The 16951-nt window shown below is 37.8% G+C and overlaps 1 protein-coding gene across 1 annotated transcript in view; it reads right to left on the minus strand.

Annotated features, from left to right (window-relative positions):
• Window positions 1–16951, minus strand: part of DCDC1 (doublecortin domain containing 1) — a 415749-nt gene that overhangs the window by 21272 nt on the left and 377526 nt on the right. Inside the window, exons 26-32 of the mRNA XM_057317241.1 lie at window positions 16758–16916; window positions 15411–15611; window positions 11322–11415; window positions 8915–9085; window positions 4374–4559; window positions 2773–2976; window positions 1290–1482 (exon numbers count right to left, since the gene is read on the minus strand). Coding sequence (XP_057173224.1) covers window positions 1290–1482; window positions 2773–2976; window positions 4374–4559; window positions 8915–9085; window positions 11322–11415; window positions 15411–15611; window positions 16758–16916 — 1208 coding nt within the window. The remainder of the gene's footprint in view (window positions 1–1289; window positions 1483–2772; window positions 2977–4373; window positions 4560–8914; window positions 9086–11321; window positions 11416–15410; window positions 15612–16757; window positions 16917–16951) is intronic.

Here is a 16951-nt window from a genome sequence, read left to right on the forward strand (position 1 = left end):
ATATTTTGTCTTTGATCCTGGTTCCTGATGCAGAGCTCCTAAATCCTTTGGAATTTCCTGGATGATAGCAGTATCTTGTTTTCTAATGAGATGACTTTTGGCAGACTCCTGGATAAAAGCTGGTCACCAGAAAGACCAAGCCATGATAAGAACCTTGGAATTTTCCACCCTACCCTTTATTCTCCAGAGAAGGGAGAGACGCTGGAAATGGAATTAGTGAACAATCATACTTACATGATGAAATATCCATAAAAATACCAAAAGTACAGGGTTTGGAGCCCCTCTGGATTGGTGAATGCATGGAGATGGTAGGAGAGTAGTGGGCTTGGAGAGAGCAAAGAAGTTCTGTGCCCCTTCCCACACACCTTGCCCTACTCATCTCTTCCACCTGGATGCTTATCTGTATCCTTTATCATATCCTTTTATAATAAACCAGTAGACAGTAAGTAGACCTTTTCCTTGAGTTCTGTGAGCTGCTCTAGCAAATTAATCAAACTGAAAGAAGGAATCATGGGAATTTCCAATTTAAGCCAATTGGTCAGAAACAGGTCTGGACATCCGAAGTGGGGGATGGAGCAGGGAGCAGTCTTATGCGACTGAGCTCTTAACCTGTGGGATCTGATGCTATAACCAGGTAGAGAGCGACTCTCAGTACAACAGTGGAAAGCTGAGATCACTCTGCTGAATCACTGTCAGTTAAGACTCATTTGTGTTTAACAAACTGTTGCTGGGGACACAGTCCTGCCCTCAACTTGTACGTAGTTCGATGAGACACACAAAAATGTAAACAGATAATTATAATGCAGTGTGTTAGGAATGGCACCGCAGGTCCTTTCATTGGTGCTCTGGGAGCAGTGGGATGGGCAGGGGCAGGTAAGGGCAACTAGTGGGCAGGGGTATAGAGAGGACATCTTCTCTTCAAATAATAGAAAGAGATTTGCATTGATCCAGCCCCACCTTCTTAACTGGTCTCCGGTTCGTTTTGGTTTTAAATTTTACAACAAGAGCTGCTCATGTTACATGAAGTAGCTAAATTGTCAAACATATTTTATAAATTCGAGGCACTTTATTTATTGTTTTGGTGCTGAAACCAAAATTACATTATTTTTTAGCTTTTTCTTCTCATTCAGCAAGGTAAAAACTATCTGAGAATCTCACATGAGAGCAGCTTCCTATGATTTTGTAATTCTAGAAGGGGTGACTGAGTCACAGAATCACATGTAAATTTTTTATGATGAAAAATAAGTAGAATCAGCTAAATCCTATAGAATGTAACCAACCTTTCATACTTTTAATTGTTGTCTCCTTTGTTCGAACTGGGACTGCCTCTTTCTTTTGTTTCTCAGTGTTTCTCTGGATAAAAGATTCTTCTAGTGCCCATAAAACCAAATCACGTAAGGAGAGGATCGTGGTCCCATCTTCGACATATACTTTGGAGGCTGCTCTGGGGAGACCAAGTTGCTCCGTGCATTCTGTAAGAAGCTAAATAACACAGATTGTAAGGAACTGTTGAGACAAAGTGATAGGGCTGGGAATAATCGTGAAAAGCTTATTATTTTAGAAATTTGAGAAAAATCCATTAATTTGGGAAAATAGAAAGCTAAATAACTCCTGACTTGATCTTTGATTAGAGACAATTTTTGGTATCAGACTGTCCTACATAATCTCACAAAATTAGTCCACTCAAACTGTGAAAATTTGCTCCAAAAATTTAACACAGCAGATGCTGTATGTTAATACATTTTATCATCAGAGTATTTATTTCCTAAGCAGTGTTCAACTTAGAGACCCTCTTTCAATTTTGTTGCTTTATAAGGTATAAAATTGTAACACTCGTTTTGATGAACTGCTTTAAAACAAATGAGTAGTTGACTTTCAAACCCACACTAACACATATTATTACCTCCATTTCGCAGATAGGAAAACAGGCTGAAATGTTAACATTTTGTCCAAGACTACAGAAGCCAGCTGTGGAGCTCAGGGTGAATCTTGGAATTGCTAACTTTTGTGATTTGCTTAGTTCACTTAACAATATCTTAACAAAAAGGCTACTTGTAGTCAACCAAAAAGGTGAGCGAACGAGGGGGTGTGTATGTGTGTGTTTACAAGGAAGTGTCCAGGGTAAGCCCATATCATATTTAATGTTGCTTATAAAATATGCTGTTACTGGCACTGGCCAGAATGTATAGTTAAGATAATCGCCAAGCAAAGCAGGGACAAAGCTGGGTCTGGACATTTTGAGCTCTCCTTCCTTCCTGCACGGAGCAGCCTCTCCGACAGAAACCACATGTTCCTTCTTAACGCAACTCTTGCTTCTTCGATTTGAGAATGAAATGAAACAACCTGTCAGCAAATAAGTGCTCAGATTTTCCAAATGATAAATGAGGTGGCATCTCTTAGAATATTCAGATGACATACAACTTGAAGCTGGAACGGGAAGGAAGGCAAAATAAAAGGGGGGGAGCATTCTCTCTATCACACAAGTGTAGAAAATCTGGTAGCTTTGTTTTCCCCCTGCTTCTATGTATCTTTGCTCTGGAGCCAATCTAAAAAACCATATTCTGGTTTCTCATTTTTCTAAGTCTGTATCCAAAGAAATACAATAAAAAAGAATATCTTTAAGAAAACAGAGATCTTGATCTCATCAGCCTAAATTGGTGAAACTGGCCAGGGACATTTATCATTCAATCCCATTGCTTTTTTCTTGTCAGAAGAATCACTATTATCATTACCTCGGAGGATGCAAGGAACGTTTAAGTGATAGCCACTTACTGTGGGGAATGTTCCAGCCACAATTAACTTCCCATTTCGATATCCATCTCCATTTTTGTATGCAATTATTTTCACCGCCTGCTGGTGCGTAGCTGCCGTACCACTACGAGATAGGACTTGCGTGCAGGTCTTCATCCGTAAAGATAATAGACGTTCTTCATAATAACTTAGTGTTTTCTCAGCCTCATAAGAAGATAAATCAGCCTGATTAAAAAAAAACAAAAACAAAAAAGCACAGAGGTCTACTCAAGCTTTTTCTTTTAGTTTTTGTTATTTTGGTGTATTTCAGTCTCTTAATTTAATAAATATTCGCATGCACCTGTCTGTGGTATCTGAATTTTGAGATGTTCATTCCACATGCTATAGGTATTGGGTACCACAGTGGGAAGAACATGGGGTCGGAACTCTGTTCTCTTCCCCGCCCTGTCACTGAGTCTCTAGGTGACTGTCGGCCTCTGGCTTGTGTTTCTGGCCTTCTGTTTTCTACTCAGCCTTCTCCTGTGACAGGAGTTGGGGGAGAAGGATGCCAGGGCCAGAGAAAGCCTGGCCTTGAAGTAATGGGATGCTGGCACTACAGATAATCTCTTCATCTTTAACTTGAGGATGTGGTGGCAGATAGTGATGAATGGGGAGGGGAATGCGTGCAGTCCTAATCTCCGTGCTAATGAGGGTGGTGAACACCACGCTTCACCTTTCCCTTTCCATCCCTACTCAGGATGCTGTTTTGAAGGAAAAACTCTGTCTGAGATGCTTTAACACTGGGGAGTCTTTCCAATCAGCGCACCAGCACCTCCTTAACCCCACCATCACTAAAGCAAAGCCAAATGCCTTCAGACTTCCCCGGAGGACTGACTGACTTTCACCTTCAGAGTTACTATTGCACTTAATGTTTATTACAACTGTTCCTATCCCCTCTAACCCCTCCCACCCTGCACTGTGGATCCAGTTTAGGAGAACGAGGAGAAAGATCTGGAAATGGAGAGACCGAGTCCTGGAGAGCACACCAAATTGGAAGCTTCCCTTAGAAATTGCTCCTTTTTATATAGGTGTGTAAGATCCCGGTAGCACGTCCTACTCTAAACTTCTTAAATGGTGCCATTTTAAATTAAGATCACAGGAAAGTGGCAGAGATTTTTTTTTTCTCTCCATGAGCTATAAATAGTATTAGACATGGATGCATGAACTCAGGCACCCAACCTGACCAGCCATTAACGAGACGTCAAATTTCCCCTGAAATGTTCCGTACTAGTAAAAAGAAGTTTGTCCTGTGAATGTAGGCAGAAAAGCTGCTAACTAAGTAAAGATTTGCAGTTACTTCCTCATCTAAAAGCAACACAGAGAGCAGTGGAAGGTGTTAGTAGGTGATTAAAGCCGCAGAAGTGCCCAATTAACTTCAGAGAGTGTATCGAACTATTAATAGACAATGTATTTTAAATTACAATGGGGAAGAGGAAATCAATGCAGGTGGAATGGTAAAGGTGCATCAGAGGAAGATGAACTGGATGAGTGGAGATGAACTTGAGTGCAAGGTGGATAATGAATGCATCGAAGTTTCCAAGTGATGCCACACATGTATTAGCAGAGCTCAGGTCATTACACACCTTTGCCACACTGATGACCTTGAAAGGCCCTCGTGAGGACGGCTTCCGGGTCTTGGAGCCTGAGGCACAGAAGAATGGTAGCCCTGGAAGCAATGGCTTCAGCCCCTTCTCTGCTCTCAGGGATCGTCCACATGCTAAGCAGAGCGTTGTTTTGTCCTTTCCAGTGAGTGAGACATAATAGTATCCCTAAAAAAGGGAACAAAGATGGTTTTATGTACGCACATGTAAAGTATGATAGCATTTTTGTAGAATACTTTACAATACAAATAGAGCACTTTTATAATCCCCAAATGCTAAATTTGAAATCTCAACATGAATGCATCGTTTTGCTCCCTAATAATTACATATTTTTAAAAAACACACTTCCAAATTCTGTTGACTGAAAAAGGCTAGAGGCAATGACAATTCAACATCGATGAGTATAACTTATGTCAAGGATCAGGGATTCCTGGAGGAATGGCCAGTTCCAGATTTGGGGCAAGAAATACGTAAGGTGACCAAGTGATGTCTGTTGGTGCCTGGAAAGAAGAGAAACCATCCAAGAGTAAAGAAATCAGTTTAAAAGACACAAGAACCAACAACATGAAGGAGCCTCCACTGGCCCAAGTGGGACAATTTGGGAACAACAAAAAGAACGATAACCAAAACACTTTGGATATGCTTAAAAATATAAAGTCCCATGAGCTCATCATGATGTTAAAAATGCTTATAAGTAAACTGGCACCAATTTATAACTCGGAAGCCTGGCCATTAGAAAGTGTGGCCGATTATTTGCAGAGATGGCCACAAGAAAACCATCCCATCCTGGTTTGCATGTCCTTCTGAAATGTGACTTTGTTGCTCCCCCAAACAAGAAATCTTTCTCTTGTCCTTTCCTTGAATCTGAGCAAGACATTGTGACTTGCTTTGGCCAATGTAGCATTAGGAAACGGGAGGCAAACAGATGTGTAAGACAAGCTTGCACATTGGAGGTTGTTCTTTTGGCTTCAATGGGAACCCTGAGACTACAATGTGAACAAACTTGAGCTAGCCTACGTAAGAAGCCTTGAGGAGAACCAAGGCCCCCAGCTAACAGCCTGCTAATCCCCAGACATGTAAGGGAAACCATCTTTAACCATCCAGTCCCACAGAACCACCAAACTACTGGCATACCACCAGATGACCTCATATTTGGGTCACATTACTAACACTGGGTAAGACCAGCAGAGTGGCCCCACTGAGCCCAGCTCAAATTTTTGGCACACAGAGTTAAAAAAGTGGTTCTTGGTTTAACCGACCGGTTCAGGTGGTTTATTATACCACAATAGATAAGTGAGTGGATAGAAAGAATTAACATTTATCCTACCATCCCTTACAAACCATATTTTTGGGTAGTCAAATACCTAGTTGAAGAGGATGAACCTCGTTGAAGTTCTTCCCTATATTAAAAGTTCAGCTAATAAATGTTGGGGGAAATGATAGATAAAATTGACACTTTTGAAACTCCTAGTGAAATAATTGATTTAGGCAAAGATCACTGAAGAGTGACACTAGATGAAAAGGTCATTGGGAGATTTGTTAAGTGTGAGTTTAGGTTCTAATCATGCCCACTGATACCCATTATCACTAAAAATGGGAAATCTAGACATTGTATTCCTGCATAAGTGATCAATATGAAATATACCATAAACCCATGATGATTCTTGTCAAAAAATGTTGATCATAAATCTAATCACAACTCTAGTGTTAAATTCCTTTTACAGGAATCATAGGGGCGAGAGTAACAAATTTAAAAATGCCGTAGGAAGTAAACAGACAAATCCAAATAAGGGGCATTCTATAGGACAATTCTAGAGTCTACAACCAAATATCATATAAGGACCTTGCTTGAATCCTGACTCACATCAACTAATCATAAGAAGAATTTTTTAGAAGAACCTAGAAAATTTGATTAAGAACAGGGTACTTGATTGATAGCCAAAGGATTATTGTTAATTTTGCTAGATGTCATAATGGTATAATGATTATGTAAGAAAATCGTATCATGTCTGGGGTTTGTAAAGATTGCAAAACCTTGATAATAGTTGAATTTGGATGAAAAGTATATCAGATTCATTATACTATTCTATTTTTTCATTATACTATTTCTATTTTTAGTATAGAATAGTATATACTAAGATATAGTATTTTATACTATACTATTCTATGTATGAAAATTTCCATAATAAAATTTTAAAGTACTTTTATATAGACTCTCTAATTTGCTTTGGTCCTCACAAAGCTAAAAGTTAAGTACAGCCAGAGTTATTATCATTCTCACTCAATTTACAGATGAGAAAACAAGAGCTCAGAAAGGGAGTTTCCATCTAAGAATACTTGAGTAGAACACGGCAGAATTGAAATATAAAACTGACTTCTGACTCCAAGTTCTTGGTTTTTTTTTTTTACCTTACTCCTATTTCTTCAACTACTCCCTTCGAGTAGGTAGAGCTACCTTAATTCAAAGCCAACACTTAGATGATGCTTTTGAAGATGTAATTCTTAAATTCCACTACGGATTTCTCTATATGCACATACAGTTTCCATTTTTCTACACATTACTGAAAGGCAGAACATTAAAATATCCCTGCTTAGATGGAATTGAATGAATATTATGGGCAGAATCATTTCTATAGAAAAGCATGTACTTCATGACGAATTGCATGCCAATTATTTTCCTTATTATACTAAAGAAGCCCATTGAAAAGTATCCAGAAAATGTATTTTTTCATTGAAACATCAATCCCCATGACCGTGGTGCTACAGGTTTGATGATCTCTGAATTGTTCTATTTTGGCAATGGTGCGACACAGTGTAAACTAGATCTTTGATTAATTCATTCACATTTAATATTGTTTTGAAACTGCTGATGGAAAGAAAAAGGCAATACATTTGGGGAGTTCCCAGGTTAAGTATGCCTGTAGAATGCAAACAGAGTTTAAAAGTTCAGTAAATCAGCCACTGGTATTCTGTCCAGAATATCAGGCAACTGATTTGACTAATTCTTTTCTCCATAAAATTTTCCTTGATTTATTGAAATGAATAACATGATCTGTTCATTTGGCCTTACAGATATATGGTCTATTACAGCGGGTTAGTCTGATCAATAACGACCATTAACTATTGTATAGTAGCTAATGTGATTGTGAATAAATTATTCAGTGTCTTCATCATATTTATTATTTAAATGAGATAGCATATATGAAAATCACTAAGATTGATCAGTATGTAACATACAGTCGCTATCATAGTTACTTCATATTAGTTTTCTTTTTTAAGCTATCCCTTAGGATGAGGTCTAGGAAAGGAGTTCTTACCCTACATCCAAAATGAATTTCAGGGGGAGTTTATAAACTCCCTAAAACTTACACAAAACGTGTTTGTATACACACATGCATTTTTGGGGAAAAGGATATCCATAATTTTCATGAAACTCTCAAAGAAGTCTGTATCTCCAAAAAGGTTAAGAACTAACCACTGGCCTAGAGCCTTTGTACAATGAGTAATTTCTCCCAGGCCCAGGAGGGGTTCTTAATCTATGAATCTCAGACTTGATATATTATTGTACTCTTCAGGTTAATCATATTAACTTCTATCAGATAGGCTACCATTTAACTATTGAGAAAGTAAAATTATAATCTTTTAGGACAAATAATTGTTAGGAACTGGGAAGTTGTATTTTGGTTAACATAAAAAGAACATCTTGATTATATGGTTAAAGAAAGTCACTAATTTTAAAATCATTGAGGCCTAACTATAGGTCTCCTTTCCTTTTTTATTATAAAATATTTCAATCATACAAAAATAGTAGAGTATAGTGATCCCCCATGAACCCATACTCCGCTTCTACAATTACTATCTGGAAGTTAATCAAAGTTAACAAAAATTATCTAAATTTTGTCTAGATTTACTAAAACGCAACAAGTTTTAAAGTCCTGTAGGGAAAATAGCCAAAAAGTCACAAGATGGCTATGAAATAAAATTAACTAATAATAGTAATCAACAAAAGCAAGGCAGTTTGACATACAGACCCACAAATACCTCAGGTATCTGTAAAGTACGCAGAAATTCCTTACTAATAAAAACTACAGGACCACATTTGAAAAATTATTTTCTCTAAAAATCAGAGTATAGGTATTCAAATTTAGACCTATGGTTGCTATAATGTAATATAGTTAAAGTCACTTACAATCATTTGCATCTTAATATGCTTTCTGGAGTCGAGTGACATCCAGTGTGGCAGGCACACCTGTGGGAGTCTAGTATGTGTGATTATCCTCCCTAGAGTGCTGGTGAATTGATGATGGACCAAAGGTAGTGCCGATGGTAGGGAGCCATTGAAACAATATAAGCAGAGGGTAATACCAATATTCCTTCATTGTTTCCTAACCAGAATCACAGAGTCGGTGCTTAATTTGTGTGAACATAAGGTTTTCTAGGGGGGAAAAAAAGTTCTAGCTATATTAAATTACTCCATTTTCCCCCTATTTTTCTTTTATCCTTAGTTGAAAATAACCACTTACTGGTTGATCAATGTTTTCCCCTTTAATCACAGAGGATGTACAAATACCAGCATAATTTGCTGCTGTGATCTCCTTATCCAGTGCAGTGCTATAAAAGGCCATAAAAGCTTTGATGTTTTCCACAAAATTCCACTTTTGATTGGCCGTTCCATTGTTATATGGTTTATATTTCTGAAAAAAGGAGAAATTATGGAGTCAAACAGGAAAGTTTATGATTTGATGATAGCTGTCACAGTTTTATTGCATAAATTCAGAAAGTATAGATAATTACTCATAATGCTACTATGCAGTAATAACTATTATTTATATTTGATAATTCTATGTGCAACATTTTTGTATTTATAAATATGCATCCTTTGATTTACAAAAATGAAATCACAAAATGCACAAAATTTGGTAACTGCATTAGTTTTTTTTAAGAAGAATATTCTATAAACATTTTCCTAACATTTTTAAAGGATACATACTATTTGATCTTAGTGATATTTTATCAATCCCCAATAGGTAAACACGTAGATCGTTTCTCAAATTTTCCTTATTATAAAAAAAAAAGCAATGAATAATCATATAAATAAATTTTTATGTAAATCCATGAAAAATTCCTTAGAACAAACTCCTCAAGTACAATTGCTGATAAAATAACATGATCATTTTTAAATATTACGAGACATCATATTAAGCTTTATCATATCAAGACGCTTTCTAGAAAGGTTATTCTAGTTTATACTTACACCAATAGTGTATGATATGGTCTGTTTGCCTCACATTCTTGCCCAAACATCATCAATTTAATAAATGAAAAATGTGTCTTGTTGCTATTTTAATTTATGTTTCCCTGGTTATTGAGAAGGTTTTTTTAAAAAAAAAAAATGAGTACAGGCAGTTTTATATGTAACAGAAACAGCACATTTATTCTAATTACAAACTTGGCTCAAGCATAAGTAAAGAAATGAGTAGTTTCAATTTTAGAGAATTTAAACCAGTAGGTTAGTTCCAACTAAACATATCATGACACCTCAAGGAACTTTATAATGAATAGCACTTACTTTACCAAGGAGAGATTGATAGTAAAGAGGAAAATAAATGGGTCTTAAGAATTGATTTAATGGGTCAGACAATAGAGCATCCCTCAGAGGCATGGAAAACAAAAACTATATTTCAAAGAACAGACAGTGGGGGGTCTAGTAACATTAACCTAACATGCCTCATTTTTATTATTTTACATGAACTTTAATATTTTCTCACAAACTGATTGCTTCAAGAAATAAAAATGAAACATCAGCAAAGAAAAAATCTTGAACGGTAATACAAATTACTTTGAGATCATACTTATTTCTTAAAAATGGGAACCTTAGGGGAAAATGTCAATATCTGCAAATTTATGAAACTGATTAAGGTACAAAATTTGCATCTGCATGAGGTTTGAATCTCACTGTGGCCCGTGCCAAAGAGGCACCTGACAGGGAAGAATGTGATGTTATAGATACGATGTCTCCTAGAACGAATTTTTAGTCCATAGTCATCAGCAGGATAGAAGACTTAATTAAGCTTTGATATTTGTCCAGATTGTTATATCCCAATTATGGATTCAGGACCTACAAAACAAGCTGCCTCGTTGCTATTAAAAACATGGAATAAAACAAATTTACTTTGGGGATAATACATTCTGTTCAACAAAAGGATGATAAATACTATGGAGGATATAGAAAAATTCAAAGCAGGGGTGCTCCTAAACTTTCTTCCTTCCTAACAAGGAAAAACACATATCCATTTAGGAGTGTCTTTGGTTACAAGTAAGGATGACAGATAAACATGAAAAAAGAACTCTATAGATCTTTACCCAAAACTCAAACAAACCCAGATTTCTCTGGAGTCTCTAAAAGCTATTTGGCTGCTACAAGCATTTGCTAAAGTATGTTAAGCATATTTCAAATGAGTATCTTAGTAGAATTAGCATTGATGAGTTTACATCCTTCAGGAAGACCACTCTGATCATGCTCTTTCCCTCCAGTCGCCAGGTAGGAGGGGACTTGCATATGTCCCGATCACTGAGCTTAAAACACGTGCCTCTAATAGCTATTCTCTTGACCGTACCCACCACTAAGACTGCATGCATGCTACTGGGATAATTTCTCGTGCTTGCCCTTGGATTTGATTTAAGTAACTAGCATAGCTCCTGACATGCAGCAAGCCCACAATCACCATCTGTTGGATTAAACTAAATTAAGAGTTACACGAACATGTTGAATTTGAAATCTAGGCAGACTATTGTAAATATTTTAACAATGGCATTCAAAATAGGTTTCTATGACAGCCATTATCTTTCTCCACAACAAGGAAGCATAGAGCTTTACTTAACTGGAAATAAAGGGCCATGATTACAACTTAGCCTATATATATATCTTACCTGAACAACAACTGGATAGCCACAGACTTCATTTCTTGTTTTGGTCATAGACACTGCCAGCACAAGGTCTGGGTTACCCACCAGGTGAAAGGTCCTTTGGGAAAACAGGATTAGGCTTGTTATCAAGTAGTATAACAGATCAGAGCTCCCTCTGTGCCACTTACCAGAGTGCTGCCTCTTAGCCTCGTGCATGCTCTGTGATAATGGACATGAATCCTTTAAGGATTTCTCCCCCACGGAAGCACAATGTTAAGCTTTCTTCATAGAGAGTGATGGAGGAATACTGAAGGAGGAAGGGGCTCTCTTGCTCTTCCTGGCTGTTGCATGGGGTCACCAGTTGGGAGTGAGGATACCCAGTGATGCTCTGCCCTAACCAGGTGCACAGGATGTGTGGCCCCTGGGAAGCCTCACAGCCCCGGCCTGGTAATCATTTGCTCGTGGCCCTCCTGACACGGACATCTAAACCTTCTGCCTCCCACCACTCCCAATCCCTTTTCATACCCGTGTGCCCCCAAACCAGCCGCACCCTTGCATATGTTCCAGAGGGCTACTTCCTGCTTGCAGAGCAACCTCAGACCAGGTCTGGCCAGGTAAAGCAACACATTTTTGCCATCCAGTTAGCTGTATCCATTCCTTTTCTAATGAGTTCTGAACTCCAGCCTTGGGAAAGGGCCCGATTTAAGTTTGTCTTCAACTCCCTCAGCCCCAGAGCACCATATAGAGGATTTTTTTTAAACATCTGATAGTTACTCTTTTATTATTGTTTAATAATTCTTTATGTTACACATCTCCTTTAAACCACTGTGTGGTTTCTGTCTCCAAATTGAACCCAGACTGGTACACTCTCCTCACCTCCCGCTATTTATCATGAGAGGCACTGTGGCAGATGATTACGAACATGGATTCTGGAGCCACAGTGCTCCAATGTGAATCCCGAATCTGCTTTGCAGTAGCTATCTGGCTTTGCTTACCAGCCCCGCACCTCCGCTTCCTCATCTGTAAGATAGGATAATGGTGCCGCAAAGGACTCTTGTGGGAATGAAATGAATTAATGCACAGAAAATGCATAGAATATTGCCTGGCACACATCACTTGGGCTACTATTATTAATAGTTGTGATTTTTTTTTTATAGCTTCTCCCCCAATTCTCTTTTTCTAAAGGAGTATTCCCTAAAAGTCCAAGATACATGTTGAATATTGTTGTCTTATATAGGAGCTCACATAAAGCCTCTTTGATTGAAAGAAGGAAAGAAAATTATTGAGCTAAAACCCTCAAATTCTTTTCCTTGCATCAATTAAAAGCAAAATAAGCCAAATATTCAAGGAACTTGTCTGTATAGAAAAAGCCAATTCTTTATGTCTGTCAACATAGTTACATTACACACCAGCAGTGGCATTCCTGCTGTGGAAAATATAACTCGTCCTATAAAATTTAATGATGTGGGAGTGCAGGGGAGAGGAGAAGGTGAGAGACGGTCTGTTATAAGAGTAATATATTTCTCCTTTCAAGACTTAAAAAAATTCCAGATATCTAATTTAAACTTCTGTACTATAAATAAATATAAAACAATATAACCTCACTGTAGAGAATTAACAAAGTACTGGAAAATAGAGTAAAAATTATAACAGAATTTTAAACAACACTTATATTACTACAAGATAATCACTATTAATCTTGCAATGTATTTCTCCCTTCTATCATTAGTTAATGATGTATCATTTTAAATTAAAAAACAGTTATTGATCTCATCAAATACCTTTTTAGCATTTATCAAAACTGGGCCCTGCACGAGAGGTGTTATTCTCTATTATTCACCTGTGTAACCTCATCATTTGCATAATTTGGGTCTTGCATTTTTATTGATACTCAATATTATTCATATGAATGAATGATCAAACATCTCCTGCAATGATCTACTGAGATGCCAAAACTAGTTGCCTAGCTATCTGTGTTTCTGCTGCTTAGAACAGCCACAGCAACTTCTCCCATGCTTCAGTGCCATGCTCAGCCATGATAGTGTTGGTTTTCCTTTTAGTTTTTGAACAGTACAGTCAAGTGGCAGGAGTGCTTACATTTTGCAGGAACTTGAGTTTATGGACCTGTACATAAAAACCACTATGTGCCAAATGGCAGTGTGAGACTTATTCTGTGTCCCTGGAATACCCAGCACAATACCCAGCACAATCCCCTTCCACAAACCCAGGGAATGAATGCTTGCAAGTCAATCTCCCACGCCTCACTGTGCCTAGTTTTCAAATCAAGTGATTAAGACAAGGAAATTTTCAAGATCTCTTGTAGCTCCAAATTCCATGACACTGTATTTTCCCCTGTATAATTCTGGGTCCCACTGAGGGATTTTCATCTCTAAGCATTGTTTTAATATTTCCCTTTAGAAGCCAAATGATTAATTCAGATTGATCAGTTGAAAATGGGAGAATGATGTCAGGTTAACTCAAAAGTTGACCTGGACGTTTCTTCTGTGTGTCTAGAAACCAAGTGAGTGTATCTTGGGCAATTTCCAACTTGGGTTCAAGGAGGACCTCCACTCTAATACAGTAAGCTAAAGCAGTAAGATGTATTGCTAAATTCCAGAAATGTAGACCGGGTAGCACTAGCTCTGCAGGGGCAGGGATTTTCATCTGTTTTGTTCTTAGCGAAAGCAGCAGCACCTAAAACATGGCCCTTAATTACCTTTGCAGCAGAATGAATGAATTATGGTTCCAAATAGCAAATCATTCACAGGGACAAAAATCTGCTTCTTAGATCCCTGTCATAAAATTAGCTTAGATAGGATGAATGGGGCAAAGGAACACACTCACAGGTCTATCTACAGGTTGGCTTTTTAGTTTTCTCGAAAACTAGCCCAGTAAGTGTTCCTTGCTGGCACTTGGCTCATCTCAGACAGTGAACGGTAAGACTAGCTCTCTTCCTGTCCCTGCTGGGCCGCTGGGGCTGCCCGCTAAAGCTTACACAATCTCTGTCAAAGCAGCAATTCCTAAACCTTTCACATCATACACCTTTTGAGAATCCAGTGCAAATCATAGCTCTTTCCCAGAAAAAAAAAAAAAAAGTATCACACAGATGTCAAAAGATTGAAGAGGCCCCTAGAACCCCACCATACAAGACTAATGGCAGAATTTGAAGCAACCCAATCTAAAAATCAAGGAGTTGTTTTCTTTCTGGTTAGATACATGTTCATATATGAACAAAAACAGACAGAAACCTCTAAGAAGCCATAACTACTCAACAGCTGTCATATCAACATTTTGCCATTCTCATTTCATCCATTTCCAACTTTTTACATTTTTGCTTTTTGCTGGAATATTTTAATGCAAATCTGACCTACCTCTTAATTTTATCTGTAAATACTACAATATATATCTTAGTGGTCAGAACTTCTCTTTTTTTTTTAACATAGCCATTAAACTATTAGGACACCAAACAAAATTAATAAGACTTCTTTTGTATCATCTGGTACCCAGACATTTAAATTTCCTCTAATTGTCTTAGAAATAACCTTTGATAGTGGTTGTTTGAATCTGGATCCAGATGAGGACCAGCCATTAGGTTAGATTGGATTGATATATTTGTTAAGGTAAGAATTCATTTTCACTGTGTAAGCAGAAGCCATATCAGTTGGTTATCTGATGGAAATAGGGAACGGAGGAAAGTCATGCATGATGCATGTGGGGAGGGGCAGGAGATTGAGTTAATGAAAAGTACTGCAAACTTTTTAAATGGGGACTCTTTAAGTTCTTACTTGATCCTTTCAAATCATAAAAATAGAATTAGATGGCAGCCCAGTTTTCTCTTAACTTCCATAGCCAGTTAAAACTATGAACCCACTAGGTCAGATTTCATATTTCTTATCTGAATTGACCGTGAATAAGTTGTGGACAGACTACTGAGCATTTACATTTGATTTCACTCTCTTTTCTTTGAGTAAGATAAAAAAATTATTGGCTACCTTACATAGAAAACCCAAAGTCCTCACATATACCCCTACCTGCTCTGTGGGGACCAAACCAAATCTCTCAGGCTGCCATTGATACATGTTGCCATATTCACACCCAATGTAATGGGTTTACCTGCTGCCTTCCTTGTGCATCCATCGTTGATGACAATCATCCACTTTTTTGTCCACCAAAACTACCTCCACGCCTGAGCGCACATCAGGACCTCGAACTCCCAAAACTAACTGAGGAGCGGCACAGCTTATAATTTGCCCATTTCTGTATTCAAACTGCTGGTGGCAAAGCTTCTGCAATTTATTCTGCTTTGGAGAATGGCTGAGATAAAGAAAATCCCATTAGAGGCGGAAGAATGTCCTGTGCACTCAATGTGCTGGAGACTGCAAGTTCTGTTGGCGAGAGACCCGCTGTGAACCGAATTCACTGATAATGGCGAGGCATTATCATCGGGACAGCAGCACTGCTGTTTGCCTTGCACTGCCAGGCAGATGTGAAGAGTAGAATTCTGAGTTTATTCTGTAACAGGAATAAATGTCCATCCAAGAGAATATGAGAAACTCATCAGCTTAGCAAAAAGAAATTGAGTTGAAGAGAAAATTTGGTTAAAGAGGAAAAGGAGTAGGAGAAGGAGAGGGCCCTATAGAAATGGAAGAGGGAGAAACAAAGGTGTCCAAATCATGGCTGTTTCTAGCTTCTATCTTCTGTCTCCCTGGCAAATAGAAGGCCATTCTCCAAGTTTTTCAATCTTCCCTAACAACTCATAGAATATCATAAAGAAAATAATATGCTAATAAGTTAATTCAAAGGAATCTCTTGCTTAAGGAGCTCAAGGCAATAAGCAGACTTATGAAATATATTAAACATCACAATGCATTGTCAGTTAAATTAATTTATAAACATCTACGAAGCCCCTAGTATGTGCACGTGGCAATGCTAACTGTTGAAATGCCAAAGCCGTTTGATTTACACAAAATGCTAAAATGTTAAGCAAATGTCTAAAGGTTATGGAATAATACAAAGTACTATAAATTCCTGTTGTTTCATTGGACATAGACCAGAAAAAAATAAAATTAAAAAGGAAGAAACTACATTTCACTAATTTCTTAAAGACATCAGGGCATCTTACATGCTTATTCTTAAGTTCATTCACACACTCATTCAACAAATACATAGGCTTTGTGTTACGTCATCAGGAAGCAAAGGTGGATGAGCTTACTGCTTACTAGAAAAGACACGCCAGTGAACAAGAAATTACATTACATGGCACAAAATAAGCTAAAGGGAGAAGGGCCTTCCCACAAATACTTGTAAATACTTAGTCAAAAACACAGGAAAGACACAAATGTATGTTAATATAATTGGCAGCTCACAGTAATGCGAACTCTCAGGAATCATTTTGCCCCGAAGTGAGGAAATCTAAGACCATGCAGAAATCTCTAACAAGAATTCCTTGCAACTTTTTACCTGTAGTTCTTCAGTGATTCCTCATTTTCAAAGAGTTCTTCTTCCATTTTCTTTGGAAGACTGTCATCTTCATCAAAGTCATGAGGAGTTTCCTGCCAGGCGTACCTGAGAAGTGTGTGACAGGCTTTCATTCGGAGATGGGCTCTTGCATGTGAATCTCTATCAAGGTTCAGAAGCAAACACAAGTCTAAGAA

The sequence above is a fragment of the Ursus arctos genome, unplaced genomic scaffold (assembly GCF_023065955.2).
Source record: "Ursus arctos isolate Adak ecotype North America unplaced genomic scaffold, UrsArc2.0 scaffold_23, whole genome shotgun sequence".
In the NCBI taxonomy this organism is placed as follows: domain Eukaryota; kingdom Metazoa; phylum Chordata; class Mammalia; order Carnivora; family Ursidae; genus Ursus; species Ursus arctos.